The sequence below is a fragment of the Diorhabda sublineata genome, chromosome 6 (genome assembly GCF_026230105.1).
Source record: "Diorhabda sublineata isolate icDioSubl1.1 chromosome 6, icDioSubl1.1, whole genome shotgun sequence".
Lineage (NCBI taxonomy): Eukaryota > Metazoa > Arthropoda > Insecta > Coleoptera > Chrysomelidae > Diorhabda > Diorhabda sublineata.
The window spans coordinates 30,721,728-30,742,432 of NC_079479.1; the positions used below are offsets into that span (position 1 = coordinate 30,721,728).

The following is a 20,705-nucleotide window of genomic DNA, read 5'->3' on the forward strand; positions in this document are numbered from 1 at the left end:
CAGGAAAAAGCGTTTAGAAGGGGTTAAAATGATATTTAATAAAGTTCTAAACCAATTTAAATTCCTCACAAAATGCTCTTTTGGAATAACACGGACATTTAGTTCTGCTTTTACCTACAAACCACTCCGAGTTAAATCCCATTGAGAAGATTTGGGCCAGTAGAAATACCACGTTTGGACTAACTGAAGTGGAAAAATTGACCAGAGAGGTAACACCTGAGAAATGGGGAAAAATTGATGAGCACGTGAAGCAATTCGAAATTGAATTAATTCGAAGAGAGTATATTTTTGACGCGACCCTAGACCCAACACAGGATCATCTGGTGAGTTATCTAGTGATTCTAACGAATGGTATTAAAGTCTAAATGCGCCGCGCATCGTCTGTCCTTGTCGTGGCCCAGTTACTTAATAATCAGACTCTAGATGAGGCATACGCGCGCAGCATACCCGCTAGGATCGACTTCCTTAAAATTACTCCAAATAGGATGTGTACGATTGTCCTTCTTCCAGGAGCAATAATATTGTGTGTTGCCTGACTAGTAGTTTGGGATATCCTATCCATTGTTACTTTGTTTTAATTTGGTCAATGTAGTAATTGATAATAAAGTCCACAAGTTTATTTTTTCTTTATGTTTTTAACGTTCGGAATAGGACAAGTATAAACTTATCTTCGAATATTTCTAATCATTGTTTGATAATTATCAATTCTAATAATTGATAGATTAAATAATTAGGAGACATATAAAAAGGTTAATTTCATAATAAATCCACTTTCAGTTTCAATACAGCTACCGTCTTAACTTTTAGAGTAGCAGTATTGAGTTTCCGAACATTGAAGATACTATAAAATGGAAATTCTAACAGCTATTTTGTGCACAGTTGTGCTATTTTCGTTCTATTATTACTTGAAATGGAACTACTCCTACTGGAACAGAATTGGGTTAGATTGCCTAGAACCACATTACATTTTTGGAAATACTATAAGTTTGTGCAAAGGCGTATCAACAAGTGAAACCTTCGTTAAATTATACAAGGAAATGAAGTCTAAGGGTTACAAACATGCTGGCTGTTATTTTTTTTTGAAGCCATTCTATATGCCTGTTGATTTGCAGTTTGTGAAAAACGTTATTCAGACTGATTATGAATATTTTTTGAACCACGGCATTTATCACGATGAAGAATCAGAACCTATTACTGCCCATCTCTTTAGTTTGGAAAATGAAAAATGGAGAACGTTAAGGAAAAAGTTATCACCGACTTTTACTTCAGGTTAGTGAAAATTTCACTTTTGTAGTAGTAATAACGTATTTTCTATTGAAAATTTCATTGTAAAATCAATCATTTTATTTATTAACATCACTAACTTTTTATGTAAAAATAGTTTTACAAAATATGTTTCCGCCATCAACTTTTAATTTCTATGCAATCGCTCTCCTCTAAGTTTCTTCTTCTTTTTTTTTGAATAGAACTCTGTCTTGCTCAATTCCTCCGAGCTCTCCTTTAAACTCTGAGCTCCTGCTCTTATACCATCTTATACCTAGTGGTATCCGTTGTTTTTGATTGTTGCCCATTTTGCCTATTTGTTTTTTGCCTAACCTATCTCACCTCAACCTAAATTCTTCTCTAATATCTTGACTTCCTCAATTATTCTTACCGTTTTCATCTCAATCATCCTCATTATTTCTTCTGTGGTTTATGTATCGACTCTTGGTTCCGTTGTATACTTTGAATTGTGTACTCATCATATTGTTTCTTCATCATTTCTCTCAAATATTAATTGACCCCTGATGCTTTTAACGCGTAAGTTGCAGCTTCAAGGCTACTAAATTTCAATTTTTGTTGCTGAGATTACTTCTTGTCCTTCGGTATTTCACGATGTGTTGTTTCAATATGTTTTAGTTCCATTTTCCGTGTCGTTTTTTGAGTTGACGCGTCCTGTTTCCAAGGCAATAGTATCGGTTCTATGAGCTGAACAGACAGGAATTACATTCCTTGTAAATCGCACGAGAACGTGGTATTTAACTGGTAAATTCAATAACCATATAAATATTCCATATATAGTCATGTCTTAAAATCAAATATTACATTTTAAATGAAAACAAAATTTTATATACTTTATATACTACACATTTTGATTCCAACGTGACGTCACATTGTGCGAGAGAGATGGTGCTAAACTACTTCATCCCTCTGGCGAGTAATCTAGGAGGATTACCACTAAGTTTGGATGCAGAAAGTAATAGGAGGTAGTTATATCAGGAGATTATATCGAATAAGGTAATAAATGAAACTAAATCGTTTTCTCCACCATTTATTTACTGTTCAGTTCAGGATTTTATAATTTATAACTTAATTTTGACCAACAAGCTTGTCCATTGCAATGGCCACAAGCTAAAGAACATAGTAACCCTGATTTTCTGCATCCACAGCGGGAGCCACAACCATTTTTGCAATTGCAAAATATTAAGTAGTTCGGCTGGTGTTGGAGGTAATTATGGGCTGCGGGATTTCATTTTTAAGTATCTATATTTTTTGAGGTTCTAAGTTCTACTCTAACCACGTTTGGTAGTAGACACATGTCTGTCGTTACGAAGATAGAATTTCATTGCATAAGTCCATATATGACTATATGCTGCACACTCTTCGCGCTCTACCCCAAAAATGGTTGGTGGTATGGAAGAAAAGTTCAAACAAAAGCTGTAGAGAATTTTATACTCTACAACTTTTATAATAAATACAAATCTCATTTGAGCAATAGGAACCGAGATATTCGCAAAAAACCGATTTTGATGACCGTTGACCTTCATTATCTTAAGACCCGGACACGATAATAACGGAGACTTTTAAGACAATATTTAGAACGACAAAACAAAGTTTTATACCAATTTTAAGCTTATTATCTTTTGTTCCGAGGTTGACCCCTTTTTTTTACCTAATATGACTGGGCTATTATATTTATTTGGTACAGTTGATTTAATACGTATTATTATCTGACACAAAATTTCAAGCGTTTATAATCAACACACATTAACACATATATCAATTTTGACTTTTCAATCAATTTAATTTATTAATCCTCCTCCTAAGTTTATCACTTAGAAACGAAACGTGTTTCAAGCAGTTTCGCGACAGAAAATTCCATTTTAGTTCGTCACACGATAGAACGTAATAAAGTTTTCCATATATTCGTCACCTTCGTCTAACATAACACCTTCTGAAGAATCGTTTAACATAACATTTTTATTGATCCTTTCCCATATTAAATTAGTTAGCAATAATTAAAAATAACATAAAGTTGTCGAAGCGGCGCCGTATCAAAAAACAAAGATAAAATTGATTTAAGGGAGATAATTTTTGAGAAAATTTGAATTCATCAAGATAGCATTTTTATTTTAAATCTGTTTACTGAAATAACCAAACGTCATATTATCAGCATTTTTATCGAGTCAGTCACCAGAAAACGGGACATTTACATTGGTTACTTAACTATATAGAAGGGTTGATCACAGATCACCAGAGCAGATATTCTCAGGTCCTCGTATGACCTCTCCTCGCAATAGGAATGCTTCCTCCAAAGGAGAGATTTATTTCACTATATCTAATCTATAATTTTTAATGAAATGACTAGTAGAGTAGTGATGATTCTTCTGTACATTAGACTGCTGGAAAAACTAAAAGAAGCCGAAGAAATTGTTGCAGAGCGCCATTGAGTAGTTTTAAGAGACGTAAAGAAACTTTCAGATAAGTTTTGACACATAAGACAAACCTGTAAAAACTACAGTAGTAAGAACTGTATTTAATATACAATTCATCTACTATTAGAAGTTGTTAATACTCTTTAAATGTAGGTGATAATAATTGTTTGAGTATCTCCCAATCATCAGCGCTTTCACAAAATTATTGAGGTATTCAATAGACAGAAGTAAATGGATGCATTCATATTATTTCCCCAAACAATTCCCGATTTAAATGATATTAGAAGAAAGTAAGGAAAAAATTACTTTTGCTTTATTCTCAATTGAATATAAATTCGAAATGTTTGAGTTTCTTTTCAAAATAAAATGTAACTGAGATACTTTGATGGATTGAATGCACTAATGTTGCCATTTCGTAGCTCATGGTTCCAGGTTAGAACTTTATTTCTTTAAATTCTTTAATTGACAGCACAAGCACAGAACTAGAAACTATTTTGACGAAATACGCTAATATACCGGTGTTGCCGTAACTATTCGTTCGTGCTTCCATATCGCTGCCAATCAAATCACTCCCTTTGGTGATCGTTCGCTTGTGATAGGAGTAAGTTAAGAATACTGGCTTTGACTACGTGAAAAACTTATGAGGGAGTACACCTCATACTTCTTTTCATGTACTCTGTCGGCAAAGCGATGAATTAGCCAGACACTACAAGACAGTCAACTCTCGGAACGTACACTTCTGATATTTGGAACAATGTATTATTAGAAATCAGTCAACGAACAATTATTTTTATTATTATTAGTAATTTCGAAAGCCACTACCGATGCCGGTCAATAAGTGTGTCATCTTCCGACGTGTTCGTGGCGATAAGAAATTTTCATGTTTATAGGGCTTGTTGTTGAGTGGGTAAAAGAGAATTTATTACTTTACTGCCTGAATCTCGGATGAAATATATGGAAAACCTCGTCAGATTGATATTCTTGGTGTTGGGTTGCTTTCGTTTATTTCTGTAAAATATTGCGGCGACATATTACGTAAATAATATACTAATCTGTGTTTTTGTAATATCGTATTGATTTGATTTGTTATCTGGTATCGCAAAAAATATAACACTTATTGCTAAAATTTCCATGTGATATTTGAATATAACGAAAATTATTTATATTCACTTTTAATTGTTTACATTTCATCGAACTTGGAGTGTTTTTCTCGGTGATGATTTTATTGGAGGCTTCCATTAGAATAGTTACCTTTGAACATAAAATATTACTCTTGTGATAAAAACTTTGTTCCAAAACAGTCAAATTATTTTTGCTGTTGAGGTGTAGGGTAGATGAAAAAACTCAAATATCCCGGAAATTCCAAAATTTATTTTGCATTTAAATTTCAAAGCTTTCAAAATATCAATAAGTGTTAAATATTTTTAGGATGTGCAATACTGGCATAATCCAAAACTAAAAAAAATGTTTTATAGTTAAGAAGTACAAAACACTCATATTTATGAAATTATCGAGAGAAAATATTTAACAGGGTATTTACAAAACTTCAAAACATCATTTTACAAAATTTTGTTTCTAAAATAAAACAAATTCACTTCAATTAAATAGTCTGTTCTCTAGACATGTATACCAGTGACTGTTCAATCAACATTTCCACTTGAATCTTCTGATTGTTGTGTAGTTTCTTTTTCTTTGTTTCAAAACTTCTGGTAACTGCTTATTTTTTTCAATACATTCTTGTTTTTTATGAGCATTTCGTAAAATTCATCACAAGAATGATCGAAATTCACTCAGACCATCAACATGTAACTTTTCGTTTCGATCTGTATACGAGATTTTTCATATGACCAAATGTTATTTATCAGGGAAAATACAGAACAGTTTTTACCTATTTTATAAAACTCAAATAATTAAAATTTTCGTTTTACTGGCAAAAAATCGGGACTTTTCGTACAATCCCAAATGCCTGAAATAATGGGACTGTCCTGTCCATATTTCATTGTCATGACATACCTACCGCACTTTTTGAATTATGATTAAGCGAAAAAATACATTTGAATTTTAAACAAAATTCCAAAAAGTTGCAAAGTAATTTTTAAAAAGCTTCGATAATGTATAGATTTCCAATGAAGAAATTCTATTATAACAATATTGCCTATTATTTTAACAATCCGAGTCGCTGAAGAACGCAAAATCATTTGTTATTTTTCCATTTTACTATATTTTTTGCTTCTTCAAAAATAGACTACTTCTGTGACCATATTAGCAATTTATCTAATACAGATTTGGCAAGTTTCTAAATTTTCTTCGCTTCTCCAATGTATTCATCCCCAATATTAAAGTACTTCGAAAAACATACAGCGAGGTACTGAAGTAACAGATACATTATTTTTATATATAACTAAAAACAGGACTTGAGAAATGGGAAAATGCACCATCTTGTTAACTGCAGGTGTTTCTACTATCAACAGGACTTGCGAAAATGAAAGATGCACGATCTTGTTAACTGCAGATGTTTCTACTATCTCTAGAACTTGACAAATGGGAAGATACACCATCTTGTTAACTGCAGATGTTTCTATTATCAACAGGACTTGTCAAATGGGAAGATGCACCATCTTGTTAACTGCAGATGTCTCCACCATCAGCTGGACTTGCGAAATGAGGAGATGCACCATCTTGTTAACTGCAGATGTTTCTACTATCACTAGGACTTATCAAATGGGAAGATGCACCATCTTGTTAACTGCAGATGTTTCTACTATCAACAGGACTTGCGAAAATGAAAGATGCACCATCTTGTTAACTGCAGATGTTTCTACTATTAACAGAACTTGTCAAATGTTAAGATGCACCATCTTGTTAACTGCAGATGTTTCTACTATCACTAGAACTTGTCAAATGGGAAGATACACCATCTTGTTAACTGCAGATGTTTCTACTATCAACAGGACTTGTCAAATGGGAAGATGCACCATCTTGTTAACTGCAGATGTCTCCACCATCAACTGGACTTGCAAAATGAGGAGATGCACCATCTTGTTAACTGCATATGTCTCCACCATCAACTGGACTTGCGAAATGAGGAAATGCACCATCTTGTTAACTGCAGATGTCTCCACCATCAACTGGACTTGCGAAAATGAAAGATGCACCATCTTGTTAACTGCAGATGTTTCCAGCATCAACTGGACTTGCGAAATGAGGAGATGCACCATCTTGTTAACTGCAGATGTTTCTACTATCACTAGGACTTGTCAAATGGGAAGATGCACCATCTTGTTAACTGCAGATGTTTCCAGCATCAACTGGACTTGCGAAATGAGGAGATGCACCATCTTGTTAACTGCAGATGTTTCTACTATCACTAGGACTTGTCAAATGGGAAGATGCACCATCTTGTTAACTGCAGATGTTTCCAGCATCAACTGGACTTGCGAAATGAGGAGATGCACCATCTTGTTAACTGCAGATGTTTCTACTATCACTAGGACTTGTCAAATGGGAAGATGCACCATCTTGTTAACTGCAGATGTTTCCAGCATCAACTGGACTTGCGAAATGAGGAGATGCACCATCTTGTTAACTGCAGATGTTTCTACTATCACTAGGACTTGTCAAATGGGAAGATGCACCATCTTGTTAACTGCAGATGTCTCCACCATCAGCTGGACTTGCGAAATGAGGAGTTGCACCATCTTGTTAACTGCAGATGTTTCTACTATCACTAGGACTTGTCAAATGGGAAGATGCACCATCTTGTTAACTGCAGATGTTTCTACTATTAACAGAACTTGTCAAATGTTAAGATGCACCATCTTGTTAACTGCAGATGTTTCCAGCATCAACTGGACTTGCGAAATGAGGAGATGCACCATCTTGTTAACTGCAGATGTTTCTACTATCACTAGGACTTGTCAAATGGGAAGATGCACCATCTTGTTAACTGCAGATGTTTCCAGCATCAACTGGACTTGCGAAATGAGGAGATGCACCATCTTGTTAACTGCAGATGTTTCTACTATCACTAGGACTTGTCAAATGGGAAGATGCACCATCTTGTTAACTGCAGATGTCTCCACCATCAGCTGGACTTGCGAAATGAGGAGTTGCACCATCTTGTTAACTGCAGATGTTTCTACTATCACTAGGACTTGTCAAATGGGAAGATGCACCATCTTGTTAACTGCAGATGTTTCTACTATTAACAGAACTTGTCAAATGTTAAGATGCACCATCTTGTTAACTGCAGATGTTTCTACTATCACTAGAACTTGTCAAATGGGAAGATACACCATCTTGTTAACTGCAGATGTTTCTACTATCAACAGGACTTGTCAAATGGGAAGATGCACCATCTTGTTAACTGCAGATGTCTCCACCATCAGCTGGACTTGCGAAATGAGGAGTTGCACCATCTTGTTAACTGCAGATGTTTCTACTATCACTAGGACTTGTCAAATGGGAAGATGCACCATCTTGTTAACTGCAGATGTTTCTACTATTAACAGAACTTGTCAAATGTTAAGATGCACCATCTTGTTAACTGCAGATGTTTCTACTATCACTAGAACTTGTCAAATGGGAAGATACACCATCTTGTTAACTGCAGATGTTTCTACTATCAACAGGACTTGTCAAATGGGAAGATGCACCATCTTGTTAACTGCAGATGTCTCCACCATCAGCTGGACTTGCGAAATGAGGAGTTGCACCATCTTGTTAACTGCAGATGTTTCTACTATCACTAGGACTTGTCAAATGGGAAGATGCACCATCTTGTTAACTGCAGATGTTTCTACTATTAACAGAACTTGTCAAATGTTAAGATGCACCATCTTGTTAACTGCAGATGTTTCTACTATCACTAGAACTTGTCAAATGGGAAGATACACCATCTTGTTAACTGCAGATGTTTCTACTATCAACAGGACTTGTCAAATGGGAAGATGCACCATCTTGTTAACTGCAGATGTTTCCACCATCAACTGGACTTGCAAAATGAGGAGATGCACCATCTTGTTAACTGCATATGTCTCCACCATCAACTGGACTTGCGAAATGAGGAGATGCACCATCTTGTTAACTGCAGATGTCTCCACCATCAACTGGACTTGCGAAAATGAAAGATGCACCATCTTGTTAACTGCAGATGTTTCCAGCATCAACTGGACTTGCGAAATGAGGAGACGCACCATCTTGTTAACTGCAGATGTTTCTACTATCACTAGGACTTGTCAAATGGGAAGATGCACCATCTTGTTAACTGCAGATGTTTCCAGCATCAACTGGACTTGCGAATTGAGGAGATGCACCATCTTGTTAACTGCAGATGTTTCTACTATCACTAGGACTTGTCAAATGGGAAGATGCACCATCTTGTTAACTGCAGATGTTTCCAGCATCAACTGGACTTGCGAATTGAGGAGATGCACCATCTTGTTAACTGCAGATGTTTCTACTATCACTAGGACTTGTCAAATGGGAAGATACACCATCTTGTTAACTGCAAATGTTTCTACTAACAACAGGACTTGCGAAAATGAAAGATGCACCATCTTGTTAACTGCAGATGTTTCCAGCATCAACTGGACTTGCGAAATGAGGAGATGCACCATCTTGTTAACTGCAGATGTTTCTACTATCAACAGGACTTGTCAAATGGGAAGATGCACCATCTTGTTAACTGCAGATGTCTCCACCATCAACTGGACTTGCGAAATGAGGAGATGCACCATCTTGTTAACTGCAGATATCTCCACCATCAACTGGACTTGCGAAAATGAAAGATGCACCATCTTGTTAACTGCAGATGTTTCCAGCATCAACTGGACTTGCGAAATGAGGAGATGCACCATCTTGTTAACTGCAGATGTTTCTACTATCACTAGGACTTGTCAAATGGGAAGATGCACCATCTTGTTAACTGCAGATGTTTCTACTATCACTAGAACTTGTCAAATGGGAAGATACACCATCTTGTTAACTGCAGATGTTTCTACTATCAACAGGACTTGTCAAATGGGAAGATGCACCATCTTGTTAACTGCAGATGTCTCCACCATCAACTGGACTTGCGAAATGAGGAGATGCACCATCTTGTTAACTGCAGATATCTCCACCATCAACTGGACTTGCGAAAATGAAAGATGCACCATCTTGTTAACTGCAGATGTTTCCAGCATCAACTGGACTTGCGAAATGAGGAGATGCACCATCTTGTTAACTGCAGATGTTTCTACTATCACTAGGACTTGTCAAATGGGAAGATGCACCATCTTGTTAACTGCAGATGTTTCCACCATGAACAGGACTTGCGAATTGAGGAGATGCACCATCTTGTTAACTGCAGATGTTTTTACTATCAACAGGACTTGCGAAATGGGAATATTTAACATTTTGTTAATATCAGATATCTCTTTTCGCATCTTTCCAAATATTCTTAGAGAGTTTCGTTAAGAATATTGGTCATATAAGTCAATCTCTATACAAACATTCACTTTTCAAGTGCATTAGCTATGGCACTTCCATCATCAAATAGAAAAGATCATTTGCTTATTTGCAATATCTACAATTATTTCTAGATTTTTAGGGCAATTTTTCGTAGTATCAATATATATACATAATAATTTTCACATATTTAGTTTAGTCTCCGATTTATTATAATATTATTATCATTATATATTATTATTATAATAAATTAATACGACCAGATACATAATTCTATTAAATCTCTAATGTGTTTTATAAAGTATTATTAAAGCGGTTTGTTGATTTATCACAACCTACCACTTGATAACTGATTACTAAGCTTACCAGGTGGCTCTTATCATTTGTAAATATGTAATTCCCAAAATAAGAGATATATAATAAAATAGATATGAAAAAATCAGTTTTCGCTGTAAAATCTAAAGAAAGGTCGGCAAATTTTTCATCCAAAAGATTTGGAATCCTAAAACATGCCTTTTACGAAGAATTAGAAATAATGTGGACGTGAGAGGTCCTCGTAATCATAATTTTGAACCAGTTTTTTTACCAGAATAAGAGAAAGAGTTGGTTGCTCTTACTGTGGATTTAGAAAGTAAATTTTATGACTCAACTCCACGTGATGTTCAAAAATAAGTATTTGACTTTGCCGAAAAGACCGCGATTCCGCATAATGTTAATAAAAATAAAGGACTTGCTGGAAAAGATTGGTTAAACGGATTTCCCAAGCAAAATCCACAAATATCTTCAAGAGAACTGAAGCCTACAAGTATACTAGAGCTGCTACCTTTAACAGACTCCAAGTAAAAAAGAATATGATATATTAAAATCTGTGATTGATAAATACTCTTTGCAACCACTATTTAGTCTAAAAAGATTATTGCAAACAGGTTGGTCGAATTGTAAGTGCCGAGCGTAGATTTAACATAACTGTTCCTTGTGCAATATCAGCAGATGGACAATATATTCTTCTTTTTTTCCTCCCCAACGTATGCCACCCACAATAATGAAAGATAGTCCAGCAGGATCGGTTGAATACGCAAATGGATGTGGACGGATGGAATCAGAACACTTTATCAAATATCTGGAACATTTCGTAACGTTTGTAAAGCCTACAGAAAATAGGAAAAATTTCCTAATTTTGGATAACCATAGTAGTCATAGAACTCTAGAAGCCATTACTTTTGATAGCGAAAACAACATAATCATGGTTTCGTTTCGTCCACACACCAATCACCGATTAAAACCGTTGGATTGTAGTATGTATTTACAGTTCATTTAAAAGTCAGCATGCCCGAGAGCTCGAATTATGGCTAACAATCCTTCTCAAAGGATTGCAATCTATGATATTGTAGAAATATTTGGTAAAGCATTTACAAAGATGGCTACTGGGATTAGTCCGTTTGATCCAGATATTTTTTCTGAAGAAGACTATATGCCTTCTCAAGTCACTGAAGAGGCTGAGCCTTCGACAAACTCACCATTTTGCTCAACTCAGCCGATCATAAATAATTTGATAGGTGAAAAGTGTCCAACAGATGGATAATAAAAATAAAATTCTACGAAATCAAATTTCACCAAAATCTATCTCCCAAAAACGACGAAACGAAAATCAAACTCAGCATTCAGAAGAATTAATTGTCTCATCTTTGAAAATTTGAAAAAATAACGAAGAAGAAGAAAAACGACGTAAAGAATTACTAGTAATCTTCAAAAAATTATGCAAGAATTTGACCGAAAATAAAAAAAGCAGTGATTCACAGGATGGATCCAGTGAATCCATCATTATAATTAATTTTATTTAATCGAAAAAATTTAGATCAAATTTGAGCACTGGTTTCAAATTTTCATAACCATTTCCCTGCCCACGCTCCGAAGAATATTTTCACGAACATAAATTAATTATTGAAGAATAAGGTTCAGACATACTAAAAAAGCATGTTCATTTATTACTTTTTTAATTATATTCAATAAATCATCGATTTCTGGGTTACATTACCGACATTTCGTTAAAAAATGCATTTATTCTTTCCGAGTATGAAAAACTTAACCTAACCTAACCTAACTGAATTGGCGCCATTCAAATGCTTTTTAATTATCTACCTGTTGAAATATAAAGACAGAATAATATAGTCCGTATTTAATTAAATAATATTTCACAGATAAAAACGCGAAAGACGATTATTTGATATTATAATCCATATTAAGTACTTTAGAAATAAAATTTGAATAATTTGCTTATTGTTATATTGTTTGAGATCAATTAGAGTTTCTAATTTATAAACTCAGTGTTGCCAACTCGTTTTGAATCTTTAGAAAATGATATATGCTTTTATTCCCCAATTGTTCCAAGCCTTTATTATATTAATAGTTTGATTTTTTATCTATTACAAACATTAACTTTTTGTGATAGTACTTTTGAAATTATCTACCAACATATTTACGTTGTTGATATTGTGTATTTACATTTCTCAAACTTCCTACTTTTATATTAGCATTAATTTCAAAATAAACAATAAAAAAATTTGATGAATTGATTATCATAAATCAAATCCTAAGGTCTAAATCAAATTATATACATTGTCAGTTATTTATTCTGATATCTATACTATTTATTTATATTCTATTATTCGGATTATTAATATTCATATGTGATCCACAATAATCAAAACTTATCTTAATTATACATTGACGTAAGTATTCCCCAACAAATACCTTTCAAGTCGTCGAAATGAACTATCCGAATAACTGGACTTGAGATTAGGAATTTCATTTTTGATTTCAAGTAAATTGATTCATAATTGATTGATTGAAATTTCCTATTTTTTAATATAAATAATGCTTTGAGTTTAGATTTGATTAAATAGTAATCTGATGGTGCAAGGTCCGGACTATATGATGGATTTGATAGGAGTTTGTTACTACAAAGTGCTTCGATCTTTCACGTAACTTTCACAGTATGTGATTTCACTTAACTAAATCTGGATATTACTCTAATAAAACCTCATAAATTCGCGTCAGCTGTATATTACCTACTTCGGCATTGGTAGCTTGTCCATCTAGAAAGATTTAGGAATACTATGAACTTTCTTAAACCCATCAGACACTCAGCAAGATTTTTTTCTCGAATCGACCTCTGATAATCGTCCTTTGTCTAATCATCGATTTTCTATGGTTGGTGTGTTTAGTTTCAGTTTGTGCAAATTTCAGCACTTCAAATTGAGCAATAGGAACCATTTCTCATCACAAAACGGTTCAGTATGCCATTGAAGCAACCAGTGGCATGTGATAGCACAGATAATGAGGATCCATCGGCGATTGTATGACATGAATTTCGATACATTTCTGCTCTTAGTATGTCGTTGTCTAATGATGATAGAAGTCAGAGAACTGAACTTAGAGTACCATCTTTGGCATTTACGAGCGTTTCATGTACTTTGATAATAATCGTAATCGCAATCGCAAATACAAAATTAATTCATTTAGTAGTAAACAAGACACAATAACCTTAAAATATTTTTGTACAAGTGCCTTTAAAAGTGACACATTTTAGTGGCAGCCAACTGTTTTTAATAATAGTTTAAGTGGAAGCGTGTTAAAATTTATTTGGATCTGTTAACCATATAATTAAGTCCCTTTTTATATTAACGTGATTGTGAAGAATCCCAAAACTATCTATTTAACTTCTACTTACTATTGTACTCGTTAAGATTTATTGTGAACTGACCGTCACTTGACGGGAATCAACGTCGTCGTTAAGCGATTCCATATGTTCCTTAGACACTTGAAGTTCCATTAACTTAATTAAATTTTTTACACTCATTATAATATAATTAATTATAGCTTTTGTATACAATAGGATTAGTATTTAAGAGAACATAAACCACACGTGTGTAGTTTTAACTTTCAACGAGTACAGTAGTCAGCTTATTGAAACCATTTTATTTATTTATATTTTTTGTTAATAAATAGTTTTTACAAAGTTGTGAACTGAGTTATTTAACTAATCACAAAATAAAACACCACTTTTATATTCACATCGTAAACAAATATTTTAACACGACTTCAAAGTAGAAAATTTGCTGTCAAATCAAATATCAGAATACACAGAAACGACATAACTTTTTGGTTTCCCAATGTATTCTATGGATTTTTTCTCAGTTTTATTGTTTTATAGTACATTAACTAATACTACATAATAAATTATGTTCATAGTAGAATTTTTTCCAATCTTTTCAACAGAAAGTATCGTTTTCAGTAATCAATCGATACGAGGGTTGTTACTTAAGTTTTTAAATAGACAAATAAAAACAAAAATTTATAATTAGATATGGCTTTATTGTTTTTCAAAAAATATTCTCCATACACTTTTGCAAGCGTTGGAACCAATTGTCGAAGCATTTTTCCGCTTCTTGAGGTGTAAAAAAACGTTGATCTCACAATTGATTTTTGATCTGCGGCAATGAGAAGAAATCATTGGGTGCAAAACAAGGACTGTACGGCGGATGACTCATCAGTTCGATGTTTTAACTGTTCAAAAACGTTTTTATTTGAATTGATGTGTGAAAGAATGATTCGTCTTATGTGATTAGTTTCCTTATTTTTTTCGAAAACTTCTGGCAAACAAATGCTAGTATACCCTTCAGAATTAGCTGTTCTACGTTCTAATGGAACGGTGGCGATATGTCCTGTTATTAAGAAAAGAACAGGCGACTATTTACTTCGAAATGCTTCGTTCGCGAACAACTTTTGTTAGATTTGATTTGTCATGAAAGACCCATACAGTTGATTGTTGTTTACGCACAGTATCAATGTTTTCTTACATAACAGCTGATTTTGGGCGATCTTTAAGAGATTCATATTGAATTCGGAAAACCAGCGAAACATCTGTATCAAATAGCATTCGTTTCACAACACGTTCTGAGTACGTTCACCATTAAAACTATCAAAATTAAATAGCAACTTTCGCATTTCACTTTAATACATATTCAAATGATTTCTCACTATTTCGTTGATGTTTTGTTGCAGGAAAAATTAAAATGATGTATCCTACTCTGTTTGCCTCTTCGTCTGGATTGAAAGAATTACTGGAACAACATGCGGAAAGTGCAGATGCTGTGAATATCAAAAAAGTCCTTCTGAGATTCTCAATCGACGTAATTGTTTCCGTTGCATTCGGATTAAATTGTAATTCATTGAAAGAAAAAGATTCTAAATTCGTAGAAATCGCCGTGAAGATGTTTGATTCTGTTCCTCTTTGGGAACGTTGTAAAGAAGCTGCTATTTTTCTCTTTCCCAAAAAACTATTGAAGGCAATTTCGTTCAAGTTCATGCATAAAGATGTCGAAGATTTCTTTTTCAATTTGGTAGGAGACACTATAAAATATCGAGAAGAAAACAATGTTTATAGGAAAGATTTTATGCATTTGTTGTTACAATTGAAGAATAGAGGAAGAGTAGCCGATGACGCATTTATTACTCCTCAAGAAACCGATAAAGGAGAAGACTTTATCACCTTTAACGAATTAGTAGCACAGTGCTTCGTGTTTTTCGTAGCGGGCTTCGAGACATCCGCAACAACATTGTCTTTCGCACTTCTCCAGTTAGCTTTAAATAAAGACGTTCAAGATAAGTTGAGAGATGAAATTCTCACCATCAAAGAAAAATATGATGGGGATCTTTGTTACGACGCAATTCTAGAAATGACTTACTTAGAGAAAGTCGTTTATGGTGAGCTTTATTTTATTTAATTCTATTATCATTTCAGCATAGATGGTTTCATAAGTGCGCTTCCCTGCGACCTCAAAAGTAAACAATTTACTTGAAAGTGCTCTAGTACCGAAATGAGAACCAAGTCACACATGTTTAAAAAATTTTCTCCTAATCGCGAGGTTTGCCTTCTCAATAAACAGCCATGATTTCGACGTTTGTCTTAAAAAGCTTCCAATCGCAAGTTAGGGAATAGATTTGCGCGCTCATTGAAAGATTCTGTCGAACAGTCATTAAATATTCGTTTTTTAAACACAATACGCCTACGCAAATCAAAGAGGAGCTAGACATTGTGTGAATAATCATTGTAACCAGTTTAACATAAACCATATGAAAGGGTTTATAACCATAAATTTAACTAACAAACACAACAATGAAATGTATTGTTAGTTGTATACTATGTAGTTTGAGAAACAGTATTATAATGAAACAGTTGTTAATTTGTAAAAATAAATTACCGTTACACTGTAACGTAATAGTTAGACATGATTTCCATATACAAATATCGAATCGACAGAAAACTTTATATATTTTCAATAACCATGAATAAATCAAGCAATAGATATGTAACCAACATTACATGAAGTATAGATAAAACGTATATGCAACCAACATAACAATACAGCGTATTGTTAGTTGTATACTAAGCAGTGTGGAAAACTCATTGAATCTATTGTATCTTTGCAAGAAACAATAAAGACCGTTAGATTTGATTGCGACTTTCAAGTTATAAGTTCAATAGTCTATATACAATCTGGTTTCAAAATAGTTGGTATGTACTACCTTTAAATGCCTTAACATAATGACATTGTTGCATTGTGATTCTGTTTCTGTTATTTTAATCACTTACTTATGATAAAGTTACAAACACTAGCTGTTTTTTATGTTTTGTAAACTATTTTTTAACACATCATTCAATAAGTCGTATCACTAACTAAGAAAAACACGTGTTTTTGCCAACAATCGATTTTATTCATCAATGTAATCTCCTTCAAGAGTAATATGTACAACCATTCCAACGCTACCATAACTTCTCGATGCCGTGATTGTAGGATTCGCCTCAAAATAGGCTTCAGTATCAGCAATTGCTTCCTAATTTGAGCTGAATTTTATACCAGAGTATTTTTTTGGGATCAGTAGATACTGGAGGCTAGATCTGTACTATACGGTGGATGGGAATACAATTATAAGTGTTCAATTTAACCATCTTTACCATTCACTTGTGAATGGGTCCATTGTCCTGGTTAAAAAGTGGTTTTTCTTCGAATATGGAGCTGTTTTTCGTTGATTTTTGCATCCAAACGATACAACAACTCTATGTCGTATTCGTTATTGATTGTCTCTCCCTTTTGGATATAATCGACAAACAATATTCCATAACACACAGTGGATAAGCATCTGCACTTACCAACAATGTGTTGGGTTATTTTTAGTTAGTTCCTCATTTTTAGATTATATATACATAATTCAATTATCCGTTTCAAACTGTTATGGAAACGTAAATTACTAGATGTTATGTTTTACCATTTATATTCGTATTGTAGAAACTCTTCGTAAGCACCCGCCAGCTCCGCTTCTTCCAAGAGTTTGCAATAAAGATTATAAAGTTCCAAACACAGAGGTTATTATACGCGAGGGTACTAGAGTTGTTATTCCTGTAATTGCCATTCAAAATGACCCGGATATTTATCCGGATCCCGAAAAGTTTGATCCAGAAAGATTTAGTGAAGAAAATAAAGCAAACAGGCCATCTGTTGCATATTTGCCATTTGGAGAAGGTCCAAGATATTGCATAGGTGAGCTTATATATTTTACAATACTTTAATTTAGAGTTTATTTCAATTATTAAATAATTAAAAATATAATTAGGTACTACCCAGTAGTTACTATTGTACTTATACAAAAGATATTAATCTATTTTAGATAGTACAACTGTACTGTATTTTAAGGTTAGTTCTGCTCATAGAGTATCTTTTTTTCATTGTTTGTTGTGTTGCCTAATGATTTTGATTAAGTTTAAATGTTGACAAAAATGGTAGAAATGAGTTGGTGGATGTAGTAGTATTTTGTTAAAGTATAATTGTTGGCCACAAAAATAAGAGAAAAACAAGATTCAATAGAAGAAAATTGTTGCTTGTCAATATAGAAAGAACTACATATTATACTTTGTTCTTATTCAATGCTCTTTTTTAAATCAAATATAAAAATGTGGTCAGAGTTGTTTTGATATCAATAGAAGTGTACAGAGAAACTTGATTAGGATTTGGATTGAATTAATTTGTGTTATTTTATACTTAGTTACAATGAGTCAATTGGATACATGTTGGAACGCGAGCGCCAACACCAGCGCAAGCGTAGAAGTTTATAAATTGACCTTAAATTTTAATAACAGATCTAGTCCTATGAAAAATATTCTTTAGTTTTAATAGTAAAACTAGTAGATTGATTTAGAATAAAATAAGGTTTAATAAATACAAAAAAGATTTATTTATTTTTTTGTTTTACAGGATCCAGATTTGGTTTATTAGAAGTCAAAGTTGCTTTAGCTGTGATTTTAAGTAATTTCAATATAGAACTGGATTCTAAGACAAAGATTCCTATTCAATATGCTTACACTAATGGTTTCGTTTTGGAAGTTGATGGTGGAATTTGGTTAAAGATTTCAAAGTTAATTTGAAATAAATACAATTTTTTTTATCTATGTTTATTATTTTGAAACCTTTATTCCTATAAAAATTATTCTTTAGATTTAGTTATACTGGAATGTGGAAAATAACTTCTGGTATAAGAATGAAATTACTGATGAGAATATTAATGTTACTTATAAAAGCATGGGGTTCTTTCTATTATATTTTAAAATTAACTTTACGATTTGGTAGCAATAGATATGAGTCTCATTCCCAATCCTGGGACTATCTGAATGATTTTATTCCTCTCATTCCCAATTGTCTAAATAAGCTCGAAATTTATTTCTAGGGGAAACTGATTACCCTTCGTATACAGAATGAACGCAAGCAGACGCGGCGGCCTAGACGTTCATAAATGTCAAAGAAAGTTCAACTTGTTGATTATGGCACAAAGATCGCACTTTTAAGCGCTTTCAACGTCAAAGTTAACTAACTTTCGCTTTTTACGCGATAAAAAAACATAACCTCACTTTTCTAGTGTAGTTTGTAGTTGCAGATACCCTGAAAAATAACTTCTCTGAGTGACATACTGATGGAATTTGTATGTGCTCATGAGTGTTGATATAAGAAACAGTCGGCGGGATACAAGAAAACTAGAAGTTGGCAGAATATAGGGAATCATTTTCCCATTTGAAAATCCATGACAAAATTTGTGATTAACTTCCTGATCTAATCAACAATCAGGATTATTTGTTAGAGAATGTTCTGTTAAATTCCTGCTTAATAAGTTTAAAAGTTGATAATATAAACCCCGATTCATTCTTCTGTTTAAAAAATTCGTTCATTTCAAAATATGTTGTAGTGAAGTAACTGTAAATATTCTATTCAAATTGAGAGGTCTAACCCCCAATGCCGTGTTTATATTTCTCTACACATTTCATACAGTATATAATACATTATGAATAATTCAAAATCGTTGATCATCATTCAAATTTCTCTATATTCTTCTTGCTCTGCAAACCAGACCTCAACAACTTTCATTAACTCCTCGTTGGAAGAAAATTTACCACCTTTTAATTTTTTTTTCAGTTTAGGAAAGAGGAGGGTGTTCTAGTAATTCAAACCCTAATTCACGAATGGCAACATGAGATTTGTGTGCAAGGGCGTTGTCCTGCAAGAAACAAAAAACCTTTGGATAACTTTGGATAGCTTTCCGCGTGTTTTCTCTTTAATTTTTTTCCGTAGAGTGGTCAGTAATGTCGAATAGAGATCTCCAGTTATTGTTCTACCCTTATCCAAAAAATCAATCATGATTACTCCATGACAATCCCAAAAAACTGAAGCAAGAACTTTCCAGCAATTTTTTGGACACGAAACTTCTTAGGTCTTGAGGAACCAGAGTGTCGCCATTCCATCGATTGTTGCTTTGTTTCTGGATTGTAAAAATGTACCCAAGCCTCATCCATAGTAAAAATTCGGTTTAAGAAGTCTACATCGTTTTCAAATTGAGCACAGATTGAATGCGATGTTTCTACCCTTTTGGTCAACATTCAAACATTTGGGGATCTATTTTGCAACAATTTTTTATGACGAACACGTTCGTATGAAGTATTGAGTGCTTCAGATATCCGGTTTAGCCCAATTCGACGGCATGATAAAATCATATCAGGAACTGCATCGATATTTTCGGGGACTGACACAGAAACTGACCTTCCCGATCGGTAATAATCTTCAATGGTAAAGTTACCTTTTTTGAAGCTTGTAGTTCAATTTTTCACGGTCGCATACGAAGGACATTGATCACCAATGTTATTAAGCATATCTTCGTAAATCTGCTTACCTTTCAACCCTTTTAAATATAGCTACTTGATGATGGCTCGATGTTCCAATTTTTCGATTTTCACAATTTCGGTGAACATCTTTTTTGTTTTAATTTATTGCGTAACTTTTTTGACGTCAAACTTTACACTTACACTTCTACTAAGTTATTATCCGTTGCTACGGTAACGCAATATTTTGTTTATGCATGGAACTGGTCTAGGCTAACTAGATATCAATACATCCTCGTACATGCATTTTTAAGGTTATGTTTACTAGCGAACCAGCGTCATGATCGCGTTAATTCTGT

General features: G+C 33.6%; 1 protein-coding gene across 1 annotated transcript; it reads left to right on the top strand.

Annotated features, from left to right (window-relative positions):
• The first annotated feature begins 765 nt into the window (after window positions 1-765).
• Window positions 766-18,647, top strand: LOC130444940 (probable cytochrome P450 6a20). Its single transcript, XM_056780330.1, has 4 exons — window positions 766-1,269; window positions 15,210-15,911; window positions 17,495-17,746; window positions 18,458-18,647. Exons 1-4 carry the CDS (start codon window positions 849-851, stop codon window positions 18,625-18,627), a joined length of 1,545 nt encoding a protein of 514 aa, XP_056636308.1. The 5' UTR covers window positions 766-848; the 3' UTR covers window positions 18,628-18,647.
• Window positions 18,648-20,705: the final 2,058 nt, after the last annotated feature.